The 22,061-nt window shown below is 54.3% G+C and overlaps 1 protein-coding gene across 5 annotated transcripts in view; it reads left to right on the forward strand.

The window, feature by feature from the left end:
* Positions 1 to 22,057, forward strand: part of RUSC2 (RUN and SH3 domain containing 2) — a 46,564-nt gene extending 24,507 nt beyond the window's left edge. For 3 of the 5 annotated variants that reach the window (XM_035100752.2, XM_035100753.2, XM_035100754.2), the window contains exons 3-12: positions 5,807 to 6,595; positions 7,390 to 7,575; positions 9,146 to 9,289; positions 10,580 to 10,656; positions 12,629 to 12,803; positions 13,320 to 13,425; positions 14,030 to 14,076; positions 14,718 to 15,684; positions 16,892 to 17,068; positions 19,821 to 22,057. In XM_035100752.2, the coding sequence (XP_034956643.2) occupies positions 5,807 to 6,595; positions 7,390 to 7,575; positions 9,146 to 9,289; positions 10,580 to 10,656; positions 12,629 to 12,803; positions 13,320 to 13,425; positions 14,030 to 14,076; positions 14,718 to 15,684; positions 16,892 to 17,068; positions 19,821 to 20,007 (2,855 nt within the window). In that variant the 3' untranslated portion in view covers positions 20,008 to 22,057. The remainder of the gene's footprint in view (positions 1 to 5,806; positions 6,596 to 7,389; positions 7,576 to 9,145; positions 9,290 to 10,579; positions 10,657 to 12,628; positions 12,804 to 13,319; positions 13,426 to 14,029; positions 14,077 to 14,717; positions 15,685 to 16,891; positions 17,069 to 19,820) is intronic. The other 2 variants (XM_035100756.2, XM_035100757.2) reach the window with 2 other exon arrangements.
* The last annotated feature ends 4 nt before the right edge of the window (positions 22,058 to 22,061 follow it).

Genomic DNA, 22,061 nt, shown 5'->3' on the forward strand with positions numbered 1-22,061 from the left:
GAGGGAGGGATAAAGAAAATGGAATAGAAAAAGATTTAGAAGAGAGAGAGAGAGGTTAAGAAGCTAAAGAACTATATATAAACATTATTTTCTTCATTCACTCCAGCATAACACCTAATACCCCCCCCCCTTAGTCTCCTTTTGGCCGCCACCCAGTTTCCTAGGGGGAGGCTGCTAGTGGGACTCCCCAATTCCCTACCTTCCGGGGGCTCCTGGCATGGACCAGAGACCCTGCTTGGAGGCAGGAGTGGTCCACCTTGGAGAGAGATCTGTCCAAAGCGAAGCAGCTCAGAGTCGCCTCCCAAGTGGGAGCAGCTGGCCTGGAGGAGAAGAGCTGAAAGAGGAGAAGCTGGTCTTGTGCTCAGGGGGAGGGGGCAGCTACAGGAGGAGGAGACCCTCGTGTTGTGCAGCTGGGCTCCCATTTCAGGGAGGGGCCAAGGCAGTTGCTCTCCTCCTTCCTCTCCCAGGGAAGCAAAAACACCTCCGTCTGCAGCTGCGGTGAGCACCAGCCCAGGACATCCCAAGTTAAATAAAAAGGTCTGGAGGAATTCGGGGGTCTTGTGGGCTGGGGGAGCCCCTTTTGCATGAGGAGGAGGAGGAGGAGGAGGAGGAGGAGGAGGAGGAGGAGGAGGAGGAGGAGGAGGAGGAGGAGGAGGAGGAGGAGGCAAACATGCCTGGCCACCAGAGGGGCAGAGTCCGCCCTTGCAGCCCCCATCGAAGGGTGTGGGGTTCTCTCGCTGGCCCTTGCTAGTTCATATGGACCCTCTTCCAAGAGGGTCCAGGGCAGAGGCTAAAACCCCCATAGCCCCCCCCTACACATAGATGGTTCAAAGGGGGAAGTGGGCTGTGAATCGGGGTGGGTGGGGGAAGGGAGGGCCCTGGTCCTGCCTCCCCTCCCCCCCAGCTGACTCCTACTCGCCCACCCATGGGACCCTTTTTGAGCCTCCCTGCTCCATCCTTCCAGCTTGACACGGTTTTTCCAATGCCTTGTCCAGCCCAACCTCGGAGAAGCTCTTCTCCCCGTTTCAGATGCTTGTATGAAGGACCTGGTGATGTTAGCAGGATGCGCCTGATTGCTTTGTCCAGGGGCAGAACTGGGCTGACTCCTGGTTTCTCTTCAGGAGGGTTCCCCCTCCCTTTCAACCACAGATTGGTCTCAAAAAGGCCCTCAAATATTCCCATTAGCAGCACTAATGAACTTGCCCAGCACTTTCTGAGAGGTCTGACTGCTTGGCACACATGGCGGCAGCCTTGAAACCTCTACAACGGCCCTGCCAGGTTGGCCTGCCCCATTCTCTGAGGCTGAGCAAGGCTTGTTTGCCCAGGCAGATGCCAAAGTCCTCCCGGGGGCGGCCAGACTTGTGGCTCCCACAGGAGCTGCCGGTTGAGCCCTCATCCTGCTTTGCCTGGGATATTAAGCAGCCTCTGTTGCCTTTTTGGCACCTGCTGAAGCCCTTCCTCTTCCAACGAGCCTTTTAAGCGGAGATCTTTCCTGCTCTCCATCTGCTTTGAAGTTGTTTGTAAGATGCTTTGATTGCTTTCTCACTTCGTAGGCTCATCTGGGAGAAAGGATGGGATGTACATTTATAATAAACTAGCTGGCCCTGCAGGCGTTGCTGTGTGTTAGTCTGTCAAATGGAGGGTAATGGCCCCCCTTCAGATCCCCCTGAGTCTCAGGGTCCCCCTGTTTTACAGGATCTCGTGGCGGAGGCGGGGTTTGTGGGTGTGGGGTAGACTCCATGGGGAGGGAGGAGGAGGTGGAGGAGGAGCTGTGGGAATAACGTCACTTGAGGGCGCTGTTTTAGTTTGTGGAAAAGCAGGTTTTTACCTGCGCAGGTATGAGATGTGAGCAATCCGAGGTTGTGCAAACACCCGGGTAGTGGCATGAACCGTTGTGTCCAAATTCCAGGACAATCGGTCAAGCGGTTTCGGAGAAAAGTGGAGCCCACAGTTGCACCCTTTTTTACATTTATATTGTTGTTGTTGTTTAGTCGTTTAGTCGTGTCCGACTCTTCGTGACCCCATGGACCATAGCACGCCAGGCACTCCTGTCTTCCACTGCCTCCCGCAGTTTGGTCAAACTCATGTTGGTAGCTTCGAGAACACTGTTCAACCATCTTGTCCTCTGACGTCCCCTTCTCCTAGTGCCCTCAATCTTTCCCAACATCAGGGTCTTTTCCAAGGATTCTTCTCTTCTCATGAGGTGGCCAAAGTATTGGAGCCTCAGCTTCACGATCTGTCCTTCCAGGGAGCACTCAGGGCTGATTTCCTTAAGAATGGATAGGTTTGATCTTCTTGCAGTCCATGGGACTCTCAAGAGTCTCCTCCAGCACCATAATTCAAAAGCATCAATTCTTCGGCGATCAGCCTTCTTTATGGTCCAACTCTCACTTCCATACATCACTACTGGGAAAACCATAGCTTTAACTATACGGACCTTTGTCGGCAAGGTGATGTCTCTGCTTTTTAAGATGCTGTCTAGGTTTGTCATTGCTTTTCTCCCAAGAAGCAGGCGTCTTTTAATTTCGTGACTGCTGTCACCATCTGCAGTGATCAAGGAGCCCAAGAAAGTAAAATCTCTCACTGCTCCATTTCTTCCCCTTCTATTTGCCAGGAGGTGATGGGACCAGTGGCCATGATCTTGGTTTTTTTGATGTTGAGCTTCAGACCATATTTTGCGCTCTCCTCTTTCACCCTCATTAAAAGGTTCTTTAATTCCTCCTCGCTTTCTGCCATCAAGGTTGTGTCATCTGCATATCTGAGGTTGTTGATATTTCTTCCGGCAATCTTAATTCCGGCTTGGGATTCATCTAGTCCAGCCTTTCGCATGATGAATTCTGCATATAAGTTAAATAAGCAGGGAGACAATATACAACCTTGTCGTACTCCTTTCCCAATTTTGAACCACTCAGTTGTTCCATATCCAGTTCTAACTGTAGCTTCTTGTCCCACATAGAGATTTCTCAGGAGACAGATGAGGTGATCAGGCACTCCCATTTCTTTAAGAACTTGCCATAGTTTGCTGTGGTCGACACAGTCAAAGGCTTTTGCATAGTCAATGAAGCAGAAGTAGACGTTTTTCTGGAACTCTCTAGCTTTCTCCATAATCCAGCGCATGTTTGCTATTTGGTCTCTGGTTCCTCTGCCCTTTCGAAATCCAGCTTGCACTTCTGGGAGTTCTCGGTCCACATACTGCTTAAGCCTGCCTTGTAGAATTTTAAGCATAACCTTGCTAGCGTGTGAAATGAGCGCAATTGTGCGGTAGTTGGAGCATTCTTTGGCACTGCCCTTCTTTGGAATTGGGATGTAGACTGATCTTCTCCAATCCTCTGGCCATTGCTGAGTTTTCCAAACTTGCTGGCATATTGGGTGTAGCACCTTAACAGCATCATCTTTTAAAATTTTAAATAGTTCAGCTGGAATATCATCACTTCCACTGGCCTTGTTATTACATTTATATATCTATATATAGATAAACTGGGAAGGTTCAGCCATGCCTTCAACTGAATGAAAGCCAGCACTGTGTCCCGGTTTGTTGCCCTGCTGGTTTTCATTAATGGGGCAGCTGGGTGATCCCTCCTGGGCTTGGCGCTGGCCTGGCCTGGGGGGTGGGGACTGTTGCTAGGGGCTGTCCCCGTGTAATTCTCGACCTGTGCTGTGCTGCCCTGGGGCAAGGAGCTAGTCCTGGCTGAGGTGCCAGCTCCACGTCAAGGCAGGGCATGCAGTGCCAGGAGGGACCTCTTGCCCACATTGCTGGGGCAGAGCAGGTGTCAGTGGGCCCTGAAGAGGAATAGAGGGGAGGGGGGAGATTTTGCTTGCTCTGCTGAAAGTGTGGGCTTAGCGGAGGGATGATCTTCTTTCCCAGAGTTGGGTGCTGGGGTGCGGCTGCCCCTGAGCCAGAGGACCAGGCAGGGCTCTGCCCCCACATCCCTAGGAGGGCTGGAGGAAATATGGAGGATTTCAAGGCAGGGGCAGGAGAGGTCAACTGAATTGCAGGGGGTTGAACTAGATGACCCATGGGGCCTTCCAGCTCTCCAAGTGAATGTGAAGATCCAAAATGTTCCTGGAATCAAGAGGGAGGTGGGTTGCTTCCTTGTCCAGTTTGAGGTATGAGGTACAGTGGTTCCTTGGTTGTCAAACTTAATCCACTCCAGGAGTCCATTCGACCCCCCTGAATGATTCAAAAACCAAGGTGCAGCTTCCAGTTGGCTGCAGGAACTTCCTGTACTCAGTCGGAAGCCTCGGGAGCCGTGACGGACGTTTGGCTTCCGAAAAACATTCACAAAGGTTCAGCCCGGACACTGAGATCCAGCGCCGAGGGCCTTCTGGCGGTTCCCTCACTGCGAGAAGCAAAGCTACAGGGAACCAGGCAGAGGGCCTTCTCGGTAGTGGCTCCCGCCCTGTGGAACGCCCTCCCATCGGAGGTCAGGGAGATGAACAACTACCTGCCATTTAGAAAACATCTAAAGGCAGCCCTGTTTAGGGAAGTTTTTAATCTGTGATATTTTAATGTATGTTGGCAATTGTTGGAAGCCGCCTAGAGTAGCGGGGAAAACCCAGCCAGGTGGGCGGGGTATAAATACAACAACAACAACAACAACAACAACAACAAACTGGAACACTCACTTCTGGGTTTTTGGTGTTTGAGAGCCAAAATGTTTGAGTCGCAAGGCGTTCGACAACCAAGGTACGGCTGTACAGAAAAGGCGGCATGAGCTGGGCTTTAAGGAACTTCTCAGAGCTGTTAAGGATAATGTTGTGGGTTGGAAGAGGCTTCTCTGGGGTGCCAAGGAGCCTCTTTCCCTGGACCAAGGAAAGGAGAGTCCAGCCTAGCTGAAGGGGCCAGTCGGCCTTGGCAAGAGGACTGGCTTGACCCATCCGGGGGGGAGGCCCCTTTCTTTCTGCCCTGCCCTTCTCCGCTTCCCTTTGGCTCCAAGGGGCACAGTGACCCAGAGGCTTCGAAAGGGGCTGCCTGTGCCAGTCACACAGCAGAGGGTCACACCAACCTCAGGGAGATGCCCAGAGCCAGCACCTGCCAGGCTGCCTCTGACTCGGATTCCCAGATTGATGGAGGCACCTAGATAGCGTCTGTGTTGGGCATCATTTCACAGACATTTATGCCAAAGACGGAGCCTTTCACTGCAAAAAGTAACACAAACACAGGGGCACCAACTTGAATAAAATATGGGGGGGGGGCTCAGGTAAGCCCTGACCCGCATAATCGATCACATGGCATGGCGCGCACACACCACATGAATGGCAATGCCCAACAACTGGGGGGGGGGGGCTGGCTCCCTCAAATACTATTGGGGGGTTGAAGAGCCCTTGACCCCATGGAGTTGGCTCCTATGCGCAGTAATGTAAATGAATAGCTTTTTATTTTATTTTTGCTTTTTTGCGATTGTCTTTTTGTATGTATAGATCTTTAGAGTGTGTTGGTTTTTGTTTGTAACAGTGTACATACCGTGTTTCTCCAAAAATAAGACACCGTCCGGGAATCAGCATGTTTTTACATGAGTAGAATGTGTCCTTTTATTTAAAATGCATCTCTGGGTTATTTGTGGGGCATAGGAATTCGTTCATATTTTTTTCCCCAAAATAAAGTCTGGCCCCCCACAAGGTCTGAGGGACAATGGACCGGCTCCCAGCTGAAAAAGTTTGCTGACCCCTGCTCTTAAGGAACTTCCAGCTCCAGAGGCAGTCTATCTGCAGTCCAGTTTTCTATGGGGCATTTGGGCGCTGGGAGAAGAGAAGCCTGGCATGGGTCCCCTGGTTGTCCTTTCACGCTCTCTCTCTCCCTCTGCAGGCGGCGCAGCGGACAGCAAGTCGGTGGTGCGCTACAGCAAGGCCCAGCGCCCGACCACCCTGCCCATCCAGCCCTTTGTGTTCCAGCACCACTTTGCCAAGCAGCCCAAGGCAGCGCGGGCCTTGCACAGCCACTTTGCCGCCAGCCTCTCCCAGCTCTACAGCCGCTCGGCCGCCAGCCAGACTCTCTCCTCCGCCTCCCAGTCCTCGGCCTCCGCCACCTCGGCTGAGATGGTGGTCCAGGCCACGGCCCCGGGGCACGGCCAGCGCTCGGCGGACGGGGCGGCCTCCCGGGGGGACGGCTGTGCCAGGAAGCCCGTGCCAGAGACCACCCGCCCGTCCCCGCTGGGCAGCTACTCCCCCGTACGAAGCAACGTGCCTTTTTTCCAGAGTGCGGACTCCTCCTCTTCCTCCTCCTCCTCCTGCTCGCCGGGCAACGAGAACCATCCGCCCCGGAGCAGGTCTTGCCCAGTCTCCGCCAACCTCCTGCCCACCGGGACTTCCCCTCCCTCAGGAAGCCAGGCTGCCAAGCTCAGCAGCAACGCCAACGGCGGCGCCCTGCTGGCCAAGAAGGAGAGCCCCCCACCCGCGCCCACAAAGGGTCCCGTGCTGCTGCCGGAAGTGGATGCCCCTGCACCCGAGTGCCAGCTCCACCGCAGCACCGCCCTGCCTCCCCTGATGCCCCCCGGGCTGATCCTGGCCAGGCCAGGGGACCATGGGGAGCCCCAGTGGCCCCTCGCCTGCAGCGAGGCTCTGGGCGCAGGATCGCTGGGACCTCGGCCTCTCAATGGTAGGTATCTGGTCCAGAGATGATCATGCAGCAGAGTGTTGGGGTGTTAGGGTGTTGGGGAAAGATCTGGGAGTGTGCATGGTTTTGGGGGGGGCTATGTCATTTTCCTTCATTGCAGGGCCCCCCAAAACACTGGTTGTTGGGGGGAGATATAGGCGGCCGTTAACAGGCTGCCAGCCCCAGCCTGGATGGGTCCTGCTTTTGGGGAACCCATGTCAAGGCACCATCTCTAGGCCAAGGGCCCCACTGCCTGGAAGTGAGGGTACCCCTCTGCCTCCCCACCCCCACCGCGGGAGGGCAGGGGATGGATGTGCCTGGCTCCAATTCTGGGGGTGCACTGACTCCTGTCCTTTCACGCCTCTCAACCCCCCCCCCCCCCGGGAAAGCCAGGCTGCGCCGGAACTGAGACACATCCTGCATTGCAGGGGGTGGGCTAGATGACTCTAGGGGACACCTTCCAACTCCACAGTTCTAGGATTCTGCAGAATATGCCTGTGTGCATGTGTGCGAAAGGCCTCTGAAGACTCAGATGGTCAGGGGTCCCTGCAGCCTCCTCTGCCCAGCTGCCTCCTGCCCCACCTGCCCCGCTCAGGTGTATCCTCCAGGTGTGTTTCCCCTGCACCTTGTTTTGGGCTCCACCGCATGACCACCCCAATGCTGCTGCTGCTGCTACTAACTGCCTGTCTCTGTTCCTGCCTCCTCCCCTTTGCTCCCCCTGCTTTTCTGTCCCTCTCCTTCTCCCCCACCTCTCCTTCCGGATGCCCCCTGCCTCGTCCCGGGTGCCCCCCCCCCAGCCAACCACCTCTCTCCGCAAGCCCTCAAGTGGCGGGAGTACCGGCGGAAGAACCCCCTGGGCCTGGAGCGCATTTCGGGGCTGGCCGGCAGCCTGGACTGGAAGCAGCCGGAGGGCAGGCTGCCCTGGAAGAACCCCATCTTCGAGCTCCCCTTGAGCACGGGCCGCGCCAGCTGCAGACTCAACGGTGGGCCCCCTCCTCCCGCGAGTGGCTCTCCTCTCCTCTTCCCTCTGGGTGGGGACGGAGGGCTTAAAGGGGGCCTTGGAGGCACAGGACCCCGGGACCCCCTAGAATGGCAGGATGGAAGAGGAGGACTCAGCGGTGGGCCATGGATGCCAACCCCCCCGTCTCTGAGATCATCTATTTATTCCACGTATATCCCACCTTTTTCTCCAGGGATCTCAAGCTGGCAGGCATGGCTCTCCCCACTCCTCATTTAATGCCCCCAACAACCCTGCAAGGTAGGTTAGGCTAGCCCAAGATGACAGCCAGGGAGCTTTGTGGCCGACCCAAAGTGCAAGGGAAGCCAGGGGGCCTTCGGGATGCCCTTGTGTGCCCAGCCCTTTACCTTTGCAGGGGGTTGGACTAGATCAGGCATGTCCAGCCGGTCGAGCGCCAACCTCCGGTCGATCGCAGGGCGTGACCCCCGCCCCCCTTGCTATATCCCCTTGCTGCCGCCAGCGCTTTTGTGATTGCCTTATTTTCCTGCATCTGTAGGATGGTCTCTCCACCTAAAGAAAGCTCAACAGCCATGTGCAATGACAAGGGGTAGATCACGCCCTGCTTTATTATACTAGGAGGAGATCGTGGTCTCTATAGAGTTGGACGTGCCTGGACTAGATGGAGAGACAGGGTGGCAGCCTCAGTTGGAACAGCAACTTATTCTGATTTAAGGCATTCCTAGCTTAGTCTTTACCCAACAGTCGGCTGCGATGAGGACAGAGCCGACGAAATGCCAGTTTGGTCCCACAGGGCAGAGTCAGGAGCTGTGCAGCGCCAGGCGAAATCCACCTGGCCCCTGGTATCGCCTGAGGTTGTTGCTGCAGGGAAATGTCCCTCAATGTTGCTCAGGAGAGACCCCTCCCAGTTTCAGCAGGTCCCCCTCTGTCCCCCTCCCCTTTTCTGTGGGGAAACTGAGGCTGGAGGTGAAGGCTGGCTGACAACAGCCCCCTCCAGCCCCAGATCCAACACTTGTTCCTTCAGCGCAGTGTTAAACTATGGAACTCCCTGCCACAGGAGGCAGGGGTGGCCACCCACTCAGGTGGATTTGAAAGAGAATTTGACAAATTCATGACTCTCTCCCAGTGGCTACTAGCTATAAAGACCGGACTCTGCCGACAGTCAGGATCCCAGTGACTGGAAACCCTAGGAGGGGAGAGTTGCTCTTGGGTCAAATCCTGCTTGCGAGTTTCCCATGGGGGCATCTGGTTAGCCACCGTGGGAACAGGATGCTGGATTAAATGGGCCCCCTTTGGCCTGATCCAGATATAATAATAATAATAATAATAATAATAATAATAATAATAATAATAATATCCTGCCCATCTGGCTGTTTAGGGAAGCTTTTAATGTTTGATTGATTTCTGTATTTTAATATTTTGTTGGAAGCCGCCCAGAGTGGCTGGGGGAACCCAGCCAGATGGGCGGGGTATAAATAATAAATTATTATTATTATTATTAGCCATTTCACGTGTCACAGAATAGCCGGATCTGACCCTGCCCGTCTCTTTCTCCTTCTCCTCCTCTGTCCCTGCAGGACATTCCCTGAAGCAGCCGCAGCTCAACTACTCCGACTTCTTCCCGGACTATTTCTCCTTGGCGGAAAAGCCCCCGGCCGAATTCTGCCTCTCTCCGGACGGCAACACAGAGTCCATCTCCATTGATCTGCTGCAGAAGAAGGGTGAGGTCCTGGCAGCGTCTGTGGGGTGCGAGGCAGGGAAGTGGGGCTCTCTGCTCTTCCCCCCCCCCTGCCCTGCCCTTCAGCCAGACACAGCTGAGCAAAGGGCTTGGGGGCTCTAGGAGGGCATCAGTTTGAGTGGCGATTTACAGACCACACCCCCAAAGTGCCCCCAAAGTGCATGAGGAGCCCAGATAAAGGAAGGAGAGTGTGGGGAGGAGGGTGCTATCAGTTGGGTGTCATATCGGGGGCTGGGGGGCTCCTCCTGCATGCAATTTTTATCTGTGTCCCAGCAACAAGGACATGGAAGAGACCCGGGTTCGAATCCCCTCTCAGCCACATGATGCTCCCTGGGCAACCTTGGGCCAGTTGCTGCCTCTCTCAGCCCAACCTACCTCTCAGGGTTGTTGCTGAGGAGGGGAAGTATTGCCTTGAGCTCCTGGGAGAAAGAGATGAGATAGAGCGGTAGGAAATATACCTGAAGGAGCGTCTTCACCCCCATCGCCAGTGCCGAGGGCCTTCTGGTGGTTCCCTCCCTGCGAGAAGCAAAGCTACAGGGAACCAGGCAGAGGGCCTTCTCGGTGGTGGCCCCCGCCCTGTGGAACGCCCTCCCACCAGATGTCAAAGAGAAAAACATCTGGGAGACTTTTAGAAGACATCTGAAGGCAGCCCTGTTTAGGGAAGCTTTTTTATTATTATTATTATTATTATTATTATTATTATTATTATTATTGAATGAGTAACATTACAATCTCTCCCCCCGGCCTCCCACTTCAGCTACCAGCAGTTGTGGGGAGATGGCCTATGTGGGGAGAGTCAGCGCCCCAGCACATGGGCCAGATCCAGTCGCTTCCTCCCCTCCCAGCACAGAAAGAGTCTTTGGAAAATCCGGTCCTGTCTAGTTTATCTGAGTGGCCCAGCTTTGCATGTTCGAGATTGCAGCAGCCTTGAAGCTCTTGAACACGTTTAAGGCTGAGCCAGCCTTGCCCCCAATCTGGGCTCTCTGTCTCTCTCTCTCTCCTAAACCCTCTTCCATTGCAACTGGGCAGGAATTCCTGCTTGCTCCTGGAACCAGGATTCTCCCAGAATTCTCCAAGATAATAGAGGCAGCAAGATTCCACCTGCCAATCTCCAAGTTTCCTGCATTGCAGGGGGTGGGAGACCAGATGGAATTTTATTAGCCAAGAAGGAAACTTCTGGAGATGGATTTCCTAGGATTTTCTCTGCAGCTTGGGGCAGGCAAGGGAAGCATGGCAGGGGCCCTCACCCACCCACCCTCTTTTTCCGCCCCAGGTCTCGTCAAGGCAATCAACATGGCTGTGGACTTGATTGTGGCGCATTTTGGGACCAGCAGGGATCCTGGGGTCAAGGTGAGCAAAGGGCTTCCTTTTCTCCCTCCTGAGTCTTCCAACTCTCATCAGCTTCGTTAATGATCAGGAGAGCAGTGGGCAAGCAGGGAGACCAGGCCAGGTCCCAGGTCAGCTCCCAAAGAGGAGCCCTTTGTGGCTCAGGATCCGGACCCCCACCCTCTCTCTCCCTGAGGAGAAGAAGCCTTTCTTGCAGCAGTCCTAGGAAAACCTGGCAGGAGAGTAGGAGCCCAAGCCTATTGAATCCCAGGCTGTGGGTGCAAGGGGACTCTTCAGAATCTTGAAAAAGAATACTGTAGCTCCCTCAGGGAGCTGGAGATGTTTAGTGTGGGGAAGGGGAGACTGAAGGTGGGTCTACAGACGGGGGGGGGGGGGAATGCTATAAATTAATCAGAAATTAGATCGTTCAACTAAAGGGGGGGAAAAACCTATGGAAAAACACGTATAATTTTTTTCCTGCTCTCTGGCGCCTTCTGGTGTTGCCTGTTTATAGCGCGTTCAAACCATTGTGTCTTTGCTAATGTAGCTGAGTCCTGTGAGGAGATATCAGGGGCTGTCACAGGGAAGATGGAGCCAGCTTCTCTTCTCCTGCTCTGTATGGTAGCACCAGAACCAAAGTGGTGGCCCCTCCTTCACTGGAGGTTTTTAAAACAGAGCGTGACTGGCCATCTGTCAGAGATGCTTCAGCCGCCATTCCTGCACCGCAGGGGGTTGGATTTGAGGACCAGATAGATCAGTTCAATAGAGCATGAGACTTAATCTCAGGGTCACAGGTTCGAGTTCCCCCTTGGCCCAAAGATTCCTGCGATGCAGAGGTTGGGCTCGATGACCCCTGGGGCCCTTCCAGTTCTGCAATTCTATTATTCTATGACCGGCACCTTCTGCCAGTGGGAAATGTGTCTTGCAGCGGGAGCGTTTTGTTTTCCAGAGACGGGCGTGTTTGACAAGGAGCCTCGCGTGTTCCTGGAAAGGCTGAGACGTCTGCAGCCGCGTGACCCTGCCCTGTTCCTCAAACTCCCTCCCGGCTCCAGCTGCCCCCCCCCCCCAGGGTTTATGTTTCCTTATTTATAGTAATCCTGAGGATTTGCGGCCAGGACAGGTCACAGCCTTGAGGCTTCTGCAGTTTGGTCTGGGCCGAGTTCAAGTCTGGTTTCTCCTTAATCTTGCTGCTCTAATCCCGCCTTATCTGGTGGGGGTGGAAACGCTGACCTGGGGGAGCTTGCAAGGAGAAGCAAGGAATCGAGCACCCTGACCAAACCGGCTGGGCGGGAGGCGTTGCTGAGAGTCCCAGCTCCAGATCCCCCTCCACTCATTGCGTGGCCTTGGCCAAGTCACTTCTCAAAGTGTCCGCTTGCCAAAGGGAAAGGATGGTGGCCTCCTCTGCAGGGGTGTTGTGCGCCATCAGCCTGGGGGAAAGTGCTCTGGGGTGCATCGTTAGAGAGCGTCAAACAGGATGAATCTGAGCCTAGGGCAGGAACACTTTGTCTCTCTGACGCTTTCTCACCTTTAAACCAGAGATCAGAGAATCAGAGAATTGGGAGGGACCCTAATTCATTTACGTAATTAAAAATCATTTAATTATAAAATCATTAAAATTAGTTATTGTCCAGCAATAATGTCTTACTTGTAAAGACATTATGGCTGGACAGTAACTAATTTTAATGATTTTATACTTAAATATTTTTTAAATCCTGCTAATGTATTAACCTGTGTACATTGCTTCTGTAGATTTGCAATAAAGTTCTTCCAATCTTCTTTAAATTCATTGTCATCTCTTCCTCTTAATTTCAAAGTCAATTTTGCTATTTCAGCAATGCCATTTATTTCACTTGCCCATCTTCTTTAGCTAGGACACCTTCTTCTTGCCAACATTTCCCAGTAAGCTTTAACCTTACTACAAGACCACCCCATATGGTAAAAAGAACCTTCTTTCTCTGCAGTCCTCTGATTCTCTCCCCTGCTCCTCCTTTCTCAGGCCAAACTGGGGAACAGCTCCGTCAGCCCCAATGTGGGGCACCTCATCCTGAAGTACCTGTGCCCGGCCATCCGGGACGTGCTGAGCGATGGGCTCAAGGGCTACGTGCTGGACGTCATCATCGGCCAGAGGAGGAACATCCCCTGGAGCGTGGTGGAGGCCTCCACCCAGCTGGGTACGCAGCATGGGGGTCCCGGGGGGGGCAGTGGCATAGCAAGGTCAAGTGGTACCCGGTGCAGAAAATTTCTTGTGACCACCCCCCACGTTGAATTTTTTTTTTTTTTTTGGCCTCCAGAAATGGTTTGACTTTATTTCATATTTTCTTACAAATAAACGTGGGTTTGGGGCATCTGATAACAAGGAGGCAACTGTGGACAGATACTTAAATCTACAGGATGGATTGTGTTTTGGCTTGTGTTATTTTATTTATAGCAGGCATGTCCCAAGAGACTGCGATCTACTCCCCCCACTCCCACTGCAATCTACTCCCTGTTGGGTCTCCCCGGGGTGCCAGCTCTTCCCCTGGGTGCTGGGCCGGGTTCCCTTGCAGGCTGGGTGCTCTGCCCGATCCACAGCTGACTGTATCTTGGGGATGTTGTGTTGTGATTCCTGCCTTGCAGGGGGTTGGACGAGATGACCCATGGGGTCCCCTCCAGTGCTACACTTCTGTGATTCTCCCCTTCTTCCACAGGCCCCTCCACCAAGGTCCTGCACGGCCTCTGCAGCAAAGTCAGCCAATACCCGGAGCTCACCAGCCACTCCATGCGCTTCAACGCCTTCATCCTTGGCCTCCTCAAGTAAGCGCTGCTTCTGCCTTCTCACGCCAGCCCTTGGGGGGGGCAATGGGGGGCGGGGGGGGAATGTGAAGGAAAGGAGCAAATCTCCAGGGCGCCACCTCCCACAATAAACCTAAACACTACCAAAGTTTATTGTTTACCTGTGGTTTCTGCATTGCAGAGGTTGGGCCAGGTGACCCCTGGGAGTCCCTTGCAACTCCACAATTCTGTGATTCCAAGGGAGGAAGGCGAGGGGTTCCATGGAGCCCCCGCCCACCCCTCCACCCCTTGGCCGGTGCCTCATAGGAGACTTTTGTGCTTTAAAGCCAAGCCTGGAGACTTGGGGGAATCCGGAACTTGGGTCTGATTCTAACATAACTTTCTGGCCAGCCAAAACTCACATGGGGGCCTTTCCCCACAGCTCTGGTCCCCACACAGCAGCGGGACTTTCCTTGGGGGCTCCTGTGATGCCAGAAACTCCTGGCGCCAGCCTGCCTCGCTTCTGAGTTTGGAAGTTGGGGTGTAGTTGGTGACGCAGCCCTTCCTCCCAGGCTCACACTCGCGGGTCCTGGACACGAGACTGACTGACTCTGAGCCTCTCTCCCTGTGCTTTCTCCTCCAACAGCATCCGGTCCCTGGAGTTCTGGTTTAACCACCTCTACAACCACGAAGGTAAGAAGAGGCGGCTGGGAGGTGGGGGGGGCAGGTGACCTGCATCCGAATGTAGTGGTTGGTATCTTGGCCACTGGTCAGATTCTGTAGAGCTGCCCACATCGAGTTGAGCACCTTGCCGGGGGAAGGGGGAGAACGTCCCGGCCAGGTCCGAGACATGGGGCAAGATGGGCCACGGAGAATCAGCCTCATTCTGGCCTTGTGAAGGGTGCTTTGAGCATTTTGGGGGGGAGGGAGCCAGGCCCTCGTTCTCCGCATCTCTCCCAGAAGGTAGGGATGGCCACCAACTTGGATGCGTTTCAAAGAGGATCCGACCTGTTAGTGGAGGCAGTGGTGTAGCATGGGTTGCCAGGGACCGGGGCCGGGAAGCCACCGATGCTGCAGGAGTGCCCCCCGCAGAGCCAAGCACCCACCTGCCTGTGCCGTGCCCCCCCCCCTTTCTCTCTTGGAATGTCTGATGCCATAATAGCTAAGAGAAAGGCTTCAGGTTTTTTGATAAACGTTAATTTGAAAATCTTTTTTAATTCATGGTATATTGGTTCCCAAAAGCTCTTTATTTATTTTTTGCAACTCCACCACATGTGGATTGAATGACCCGATGAAAACCCGGAGTTCTCCCTTTCGTCTCCCTCTCCCTGCAGACATTGTCCAAGTGCACTACCAGCCGGTGGGCTTCCTCTCGCTGTCGCACAGCGTGTGCCAGGGCCTCTTTGAAGAGCTGCTCCTCCTCCTCCAGCCCCTGTCGCTGCTCCCCTTCAGCCTGGACCTCCTCTTTGAGCACCACCTCCTGCAGATGGGCAAGGAGCAGCAGCAGCAGAAGGAGATGCTCCGCGTCCAGCAGGGCCTGGTCCTCTCGGCCCACTCCACCCTCCAGCTAATGAGGAGCCGGGGGCCAGGAGCAGTCATGGGGGCCGGAGCCACCGGCAGCAGCAGCAGCAGCCTGGAGAGGAGCGTCGGCAGCTGGGGCGTGACGGAGCAGGACCGCGGCCGGGAGAGCCATGGGGGACCCCCGGCAAAGGCAGCAGAAGAAAGAGTCAAAGGCGTGGGGGCCCCATCGGTGCGCCCAGAGAGGGAAGCAGAGTCTGGGCGCTGGAAGGAGCCCCCGGAGCCCAAGAAAGACAAGCAGGCCAGCTGGTGGTACCAGCTAATGCAGAGCTCCCAGGTCTACATCGAAGGGTCGGCGGAAGGGGCTCGCTTTGCCCGCTATGAGCGCAGGAAGAAGGGTGGGGCGGGGGTGACACCCCGGCCGGTCGAGCCCAAGAAGGGGCCTCCTCTGCGAGAGGGGGTGGTGGAAGGGGCCGAGGCCTGCCCCATCGCAGAGGTGCCCCTCCCAGACAGAGCCCCGGCGGACGTGGCGGCGGCAGGGACTGAGCCTCGGTGGAAGGCGGAGACCCCCTCCGCCCGGGAGGCAGCGAAGGAGAAGACCCTCCGGCCGTTCTGGATGGGCAGCCCCCCGGACTCGGTGCTGACTGAGCTGAAGCAGTCCAGTGAGAAGGAGGCGGTGCCAGCCCCAAAGCAGGGGGGTCCCCAGGAGGACCATGGCACCCCCAAGTGGGGGCACCTCTTTGGTTCCCGAAAGGCGCCCAAGGAGCCCAAGCAGGCCAACAGGTAGGCGGGTGGGGTGGGTGGGAGGCAGCAACCGGGGGGTGCAGGAGGAGGGTGTAGGCATAGGCAACCTTGGCTCTCCAGGTGTTTTGGAACTACAACTCCCATGATCCCTAGCTAACAGGGCCAGTGGTCAGAGATCATGGGAGTTGTAATTCCAAAACATCTGCAGAGCCAAGGTTGCCTATGCCTGCCTTAGAGTGTCCAGGGATGGGCAGAAGCCCCAAAGACTGGGAGGAGGAGGGGGGGTCTTGGTGGCACTTTGACCTCAAGCTTTTTGCCACCAGAGGTCTTTGAGTTGACAGTACAGTAGTACCTTGGTTCTCAAACTTAATCCATTCCGGAAGTCCCTTCCAAAACCAAAGGGTTCCAAAACCAAAGCGCGCTTTCCCATAGAAAGTAATGCAAAATGGATTAATCCGTTCCAGACTTTTAAAAACCCCATGACCCTAAAACAGCAATTTAACATGAATTTTACTATCTAATGAGACCATTGATCCATAAAATGAAAGCAATATTCAATGTACCCGTACTATAAAATAAATAAGACAGTATTGTAGATGATAAAAATCAAAATTAATTTTTTCCCCCTTACCTGCACTGATAAGTAATTGTTTGGATGGGGGGCTTTTATCCATTTCCGCAGTCACACAATCAATCAATCAATCAATCAGTAGCTGGACTGGGTTTCACACAGACAAAAACAAATTAACCTAAAAATCCTCAAAAACAAAAACACAAAATAAATAGCAAAAACAAAAGCACCAAACTCAATTCGTTCCGGAAGTCCATTTTACTTCTGAAATGTTTGAAAACCAAGGCGCAGCTTCTGATTGGTGCAGGTGCCCCGGAAACAATAGCCAACAGCCGCGTTAGACATTCGGCTTCCCAAAAATGTTTGGGTACTTCTGGGTTTTGGGCGTTTGGGTACCAAGGCGTTTGAGAACCAAGGTACCACTGTACAGCAACTGTGACCATTAATGTTGAAAATCCAGTACTGGGGAATTTCTGTGGTGCCCCCCTTCCTTTGATGCCCCAACCACAAGCTTATTTTGCTGAATGGTTAACCCAGCCCTGCTGTCAAGGCCGAACCCACAGGGTATGGGGTGCTGAACCCCAATCTTTCCCCAACAGCTGCCTCTCCCCCCTTTTTCTGTCGCTCTCGTTCTCTGATCCGCCCACTGGTCTTGACTTCCTTCTCCCCTTCCAGGCTGCCCTCTGGCTGGCTGAGCCTGGACCGCTCCGTGCTGCAGCTGATGGCACAGACAGTGGGGGCCACGGTGTGGAGAGAGGCTTCCTCGGAGCCTGAGCGGCTGGCGCTAGACCCTCCGCCCGCACATCCCAAGCAGCCACTGCCGGACAGGAGAGGCTCCCCTGAGACACCCTGGTGAGGGACACTGCGGGGCAACAGGGGGGCGCAGATGGGGGGCCAGGGTCTGTCTCAAGGATGCGCAAGCTGGAAGGCTTTTCGGGGGCGGGGGTTCCCAGAGGCCCAGGACCTCCCTCTTCTGGGACTCCTCAGGCTTGTGTCCTAGCAACCAGTCGAAGGGGGTCTCATGGAAAGGCCTGCAGGGGTGAGAACTGAGCCCCTGCCTGGATCCCCGGGGGGGGGGGCGGAGTGAGAGAGGGCTGGGGGGGATCAGAGCAGGGCTGGGCTCAAAGGCAATGGAAGAGCATCTGTGGCCCTCAGGGTGCTGATAGTCTCCCCCCCCCCTCCATGAAGCCAGGAGTGTGGTGAGAGACATGGGAGGAGGCACTTGAGGTTGCTCAAGCCCATTGCTGTAAGAAAAAAACTGGTCCTTTTCCCATCATGGGGTACCCAAGAAGAAGAAGAGTTTGGATTTGATATCCCGCTTTTTCACTACCCGAAGGAGTCTCAAAGCGGCTAACATTCTCCTTTCCCTTCCTCCCCCACAACAAACACTCTGTGAGGTGAGTGGGGCTGAGAGACTTTAAAGAAGTGTGACTAGCCCAAGGTCACCCAGCAGCTGCATATGGAGGAGCGGGGAAGTGAACCCGGTTCCCCAGATTACGAGTCCACCGCTCTTAACCACTACACCACACTGGCTCGTATAGAGTCCTTAAGTAGGTTCTCTATCGGTAGAAGAAAATAACAGAGGCCAATCCTAGAATATTGAGAAGCAAAGCGGCTAGTAAGCCTGATCTTTATTAAACTGTTGCAACAGGGTCCCCCGCTCACCCCACACAGGGAGGGAGGAGAGGAACCCAGAACATTGGTGTGCAAGTTCTTATATAGACTTTTGAAATTGCCCACCCTGTAGCTCAAGACCACCCCTCAAAACATCATCCATACATCACAGAAAGAGGTGGTCCCCAGCAGAAATGTGAGAGTGTTGCTTCTCTCCCGTCTGCTTCTCTCCTATCATTATCAGGATACCTGATAAGGCCTTATCTGATTGCCTTTTCTGGGTATCCTGGCCATTCCTTGGAGATGGTCAGTACTTAGTTCCTGAATCTCTTACGCATATTGATAGTGTGCTCAGCTGAACTTGGGCAGACTGCATTTACAGGGAGGTGTGAGCCCCTACAGGCCAAAGACCACTGGAAAGCTTTTCCCATTTCCTTCCTCCTTGCAGAGAAATAGTTGAGGTCCATTTGGGAGAGTCAAAATAGCTTCAGGATTGCTCTCCTGTACTATTTCAGACATGTGGGTTATAGACTTATGTATGTGTTTGCCTTGTGCATTTATGAATATATATATATATATATATATATATATATATATATATATATATATGACCTTAGAATTCCTATAACACCATCATAGTTCTTCTCTCTCTGACAAGCTTCCTTTATAGTTTGCCCCCAGAACCTGGTGGCCAGTGGAAATGGCCCCAAGAGGCAGCTGGTGGCCACTGTGCCCTGTGGGAGAGTAGGACCCCCTTGCAGCCCCATCCTGGGACTTGAAGGAATGTCTGTGGAGAAGACCCTCCCTCATGCTGCCCCTCCTCCAGCAGCCTGTGGTGACCATGCAATCCTGGACTGCTGCAGTTGGAAGGGAGCCCCGGGGAACATCTAGTCCAGCCCCCTGCCATGCAGAAATCACAGCTTAAAGAATAATAGAGCCACCCAACCTCTCCTGAGAGGCTTCCACTGAAGGAGAGAGTCTTTGGGGGGGGAGCAGCTGCCCTTTCTCCTCCCCCATAGCACCCCAGATCTCCTGCCTGCCAGGGTCTTTGAGGTGGACTCTCCTTCACTGGCAGCGTCAGCAGAGATTGGGTGGCCGTCTTTGTCTGTGATTCCTGCCATGGCAGGGGGTGGGATTAGATGGCCCTTGGGAAGCCCTTCCATCTACGGTTATAGGATTCTAGGATTCATTGGAGGTTTCCCAAAAGCGGTTGGGTGTCTTTCCCTCAGGGATCCTTGAGCTGGGATTCCTACGTTTCATGGGGTTGGACTAGAGGACCCTGGGGTGTCCCGCCCATCCCACCTGCAGCGCTGTGATTCTACAAATGACTTGTCTGGGCAGGGAGGGGCTCCCCCGGTGCCCTCAGGAGGGCTCTGAACCCCTACCTGCCTTGTTTAGGGAAGTTTATAATGTTTTAAGCTTTATTGTATTTTTTTATTTTTTTGAATGCAATTATACTAATTTTCTAATTACAAAAGCATCACAAAAATTCAAACCATAATTCTTAGCTCACCTATTTGTACAAATCCGCCATCCCTTGGGATTTCAAAAATCTCTTGAATTCCCTCCACTCCCCCCCCCCCACTCCCCAGGTCCATTACTTTTTCCTTATTCATGCACGTCTATGGCACCTTATACTCTTAACAATCCAATTTTCAAACCTTATTCATCTTACTACAAGTGACCTTTAAAAGTTCTACTAATGTAGAAATCTATACACAAAGGTTTTTGTTGAAAAAAGCCTTAACATTTCCCTTATGGATTTCAAATCATGCAAATTGTCCTACAGAATTCACTGCATTATTTTGCCAATCTTCTCTCCCTTCTTTGGCAGTGGCTTCTTCCTTCTGCGTATTTTTCATAGTATTTTGTTGGGAGCTGCCCAGAGCGGCTGGGGTAAAACCCAGCCAGATGGGTGGGGTATAAATAATCGACTCTTGTTGTTGTTCTTCCTCCTCCCTGACGACTCCCTCCTTCCTTCCCTCCGCAGCAGCAGCGAGGTCAAGGCCCTCTGCCACCACATTGCCACGGAGGCTGGGCAGCTGAGCTTCAAGAAGGGCGACGTCCTGCGTGTGGTGGGCAAGGTGGACGCTGACTGGCTGCGCTGCCGGCGAGGAGCAGAGAGCGGCCTGGTGCCCATCATGTACGTCACCCACATGGAGGACGAGGACTACTGATGGGGGCCGGGGGCGGCCGGGGAAGCCCAGAGAAGCACAGACCCACGGAGCCCGGCTGTGCCCCCCCCCCCCAGCAAGACAGTGTCGGGTGCAGAGGCGCCTCCTCCTCCTCCTGATCCCGTCTCCTGATCTCCTCGCTGTGACGGAAACTCAGAAATCACCGCTGCTCTCCGCCTTTGCCCCCCCCTCCTGCTTGGGGGCTGCCCCATCTCTCTTGCCAGGGGTCTCCTGTTGCCAAGTGTCATTGCTGTGCATGCTCCTCTCTTCTCTCACCCCCTTCCTCCCCCACCAAGGAACTCTCGTCCTGCCATTCGCCTGCTTCGACTCCAGGGCTCGTCTGGCGTAGACCTTCGGCCCCCAGGACTGCCGCTTAAGTGTTGCAGGGGGTGGGCTGGATGGCCCTTGGGGTCCCCTTCCTAGATAGGGCAGCGCAGCCTGTGCCCAACCGACCCCCAGCATGCATTGCTGTGTCTCCATCTTCGGGGGGGGGGGCTCTCCTGCAAGCTGCTCCCGGTGGCCGCAGGTGGAATTGCAGGCGACCCTGCCCTAGACCCCCCCCCCTCCCCTCTCTAGAACTGTGTGCTAACATATATTAACACCCCATTGCGTCTAGTGGCCCCCGCCACACCGCAGGGGCAGCCGGTGGGAACCAACCTGTGCCCCGGGGAGGGGGCATCTAGCTTCAGAGGGAGGGTGGGAGGGAGGGGGAGGGGGTTCCCCCCCCCAAGGGAAAGTATTCCTGTCTGTGTGTCTGTGTAGTGGTTTGGTAGGGGTCCACGGCCGTTCTGTGTTAGAAGTAGGCTCGACGGTGGGCAATGCCCACAAAGGGGGATCAAGGTTGGGGGGCAGAGGGCAGCCCTTCCAGCCACAAGGGCCTGCCCCCCCCACAGGGTCCAGGGTCCTGACCCAGCAGCAGAAGGCCACTGCTGGGGTCCCCAGAGGACATCAAGGTGAAAGTCCAAGACAGTTGGTGAAACTCTCTGCCTGCGTCTGTAACAGGGGGGGGCGGGAGAAGGGTTTTCTCTGGGGTTAGGAACTCCCCGCCATTCTCCCTATCCGTTGGGGGACGGGGCGGGATGGGGGTCCTGGTCTCCCGTGTGTCATTCCCCCCCCCCCCCGCCCACGTAGCCGGAGGGCAGTGTTATTGCCAAGACCAGCTAGTTGGTCAGTCAGTATTGAGGGGCTGGGCTGGGGGGGGGGGTCCCCCGCCTTGCCCTCCCTCCAAGGGGTGGCTGCTGTTGCAAAGTCAGAGGCTCCTGCGGAAAAGGCGCCATGTTTAATTTGTACTTCCGGCGTTAGAACAGGGTGTCTCGCCTTTATTTATTTCTTTATTTATGACGCATATTAATAAAAAAAGGTGCTGATTAAAGAGCTCCTCTCCGCTGCAGAGATGGTTGAGTCCACACCCCCACTTCCTGCCCAGGGACCTCAGGATTAGGACCCCCAGCCCCCCCTCCCCACCCCGATGGATGCTGAAGCCAGGAGTGGAGGAAATCTGTGGGGTGGCTCCTCCACCTTGCATAGCCTGCAGGGAAGTTCTGGATTTTGCCGGCCTTGACGCAACTCCTTGAGGTGGTAGAATAAAAGATTAATTGGAGATCTATTGGAGGATAGAGAAAAAGAAGGTTGAAGAAAAAGGCAGGAACAAAGTGGGCTGGGGTGGTGGGTGCAGCTGCCCTTTGCCCAGCACCCAAGTGATGCCCTTGGCATAGAATCGTAGAGTTGGAGGGAATATCAAAGGTCCTCTAGCCCAACCCCCTGCAAGGCAGGAATCTCAACTCAAGCATCCATGATGACGCAACCTCTGCTTAAAAACCTCCAAGGAAGGAGAGTCCCCCACCTTCCGAAAGAGACTCTTCCACTGTCAAACAGAAAGTAAGAGGGGGAAAGGAAGTCTTCCTCCCTTTTGGGGGGCAAAACCAACGCTTCTTGCCCCCGTCCCGAATTGTGGAAGAAGCAACTCTTGACAAGTGCTTAAAAAGCAGACTTCTATAATAGTAACAACAACAACAACAACAACAAATAAATAAATAAATTTTTATTTATACCCCGCC

This window comes from Zootoca vivipara, chromosome 11, assembly GCF_963506605.1.
Source record: "Zootoca vivipara chromosome 11, rZooViv1.1, whole genome shotgun sequence".
In the NCBI taxonomy this organism is placed as follows: domain Eukaryota; kingdom Metazoa; phylum Chordata; class Lepidosauria; order Squamata; family Lacertidae; genus Zootoca; species Zootoca vivipara.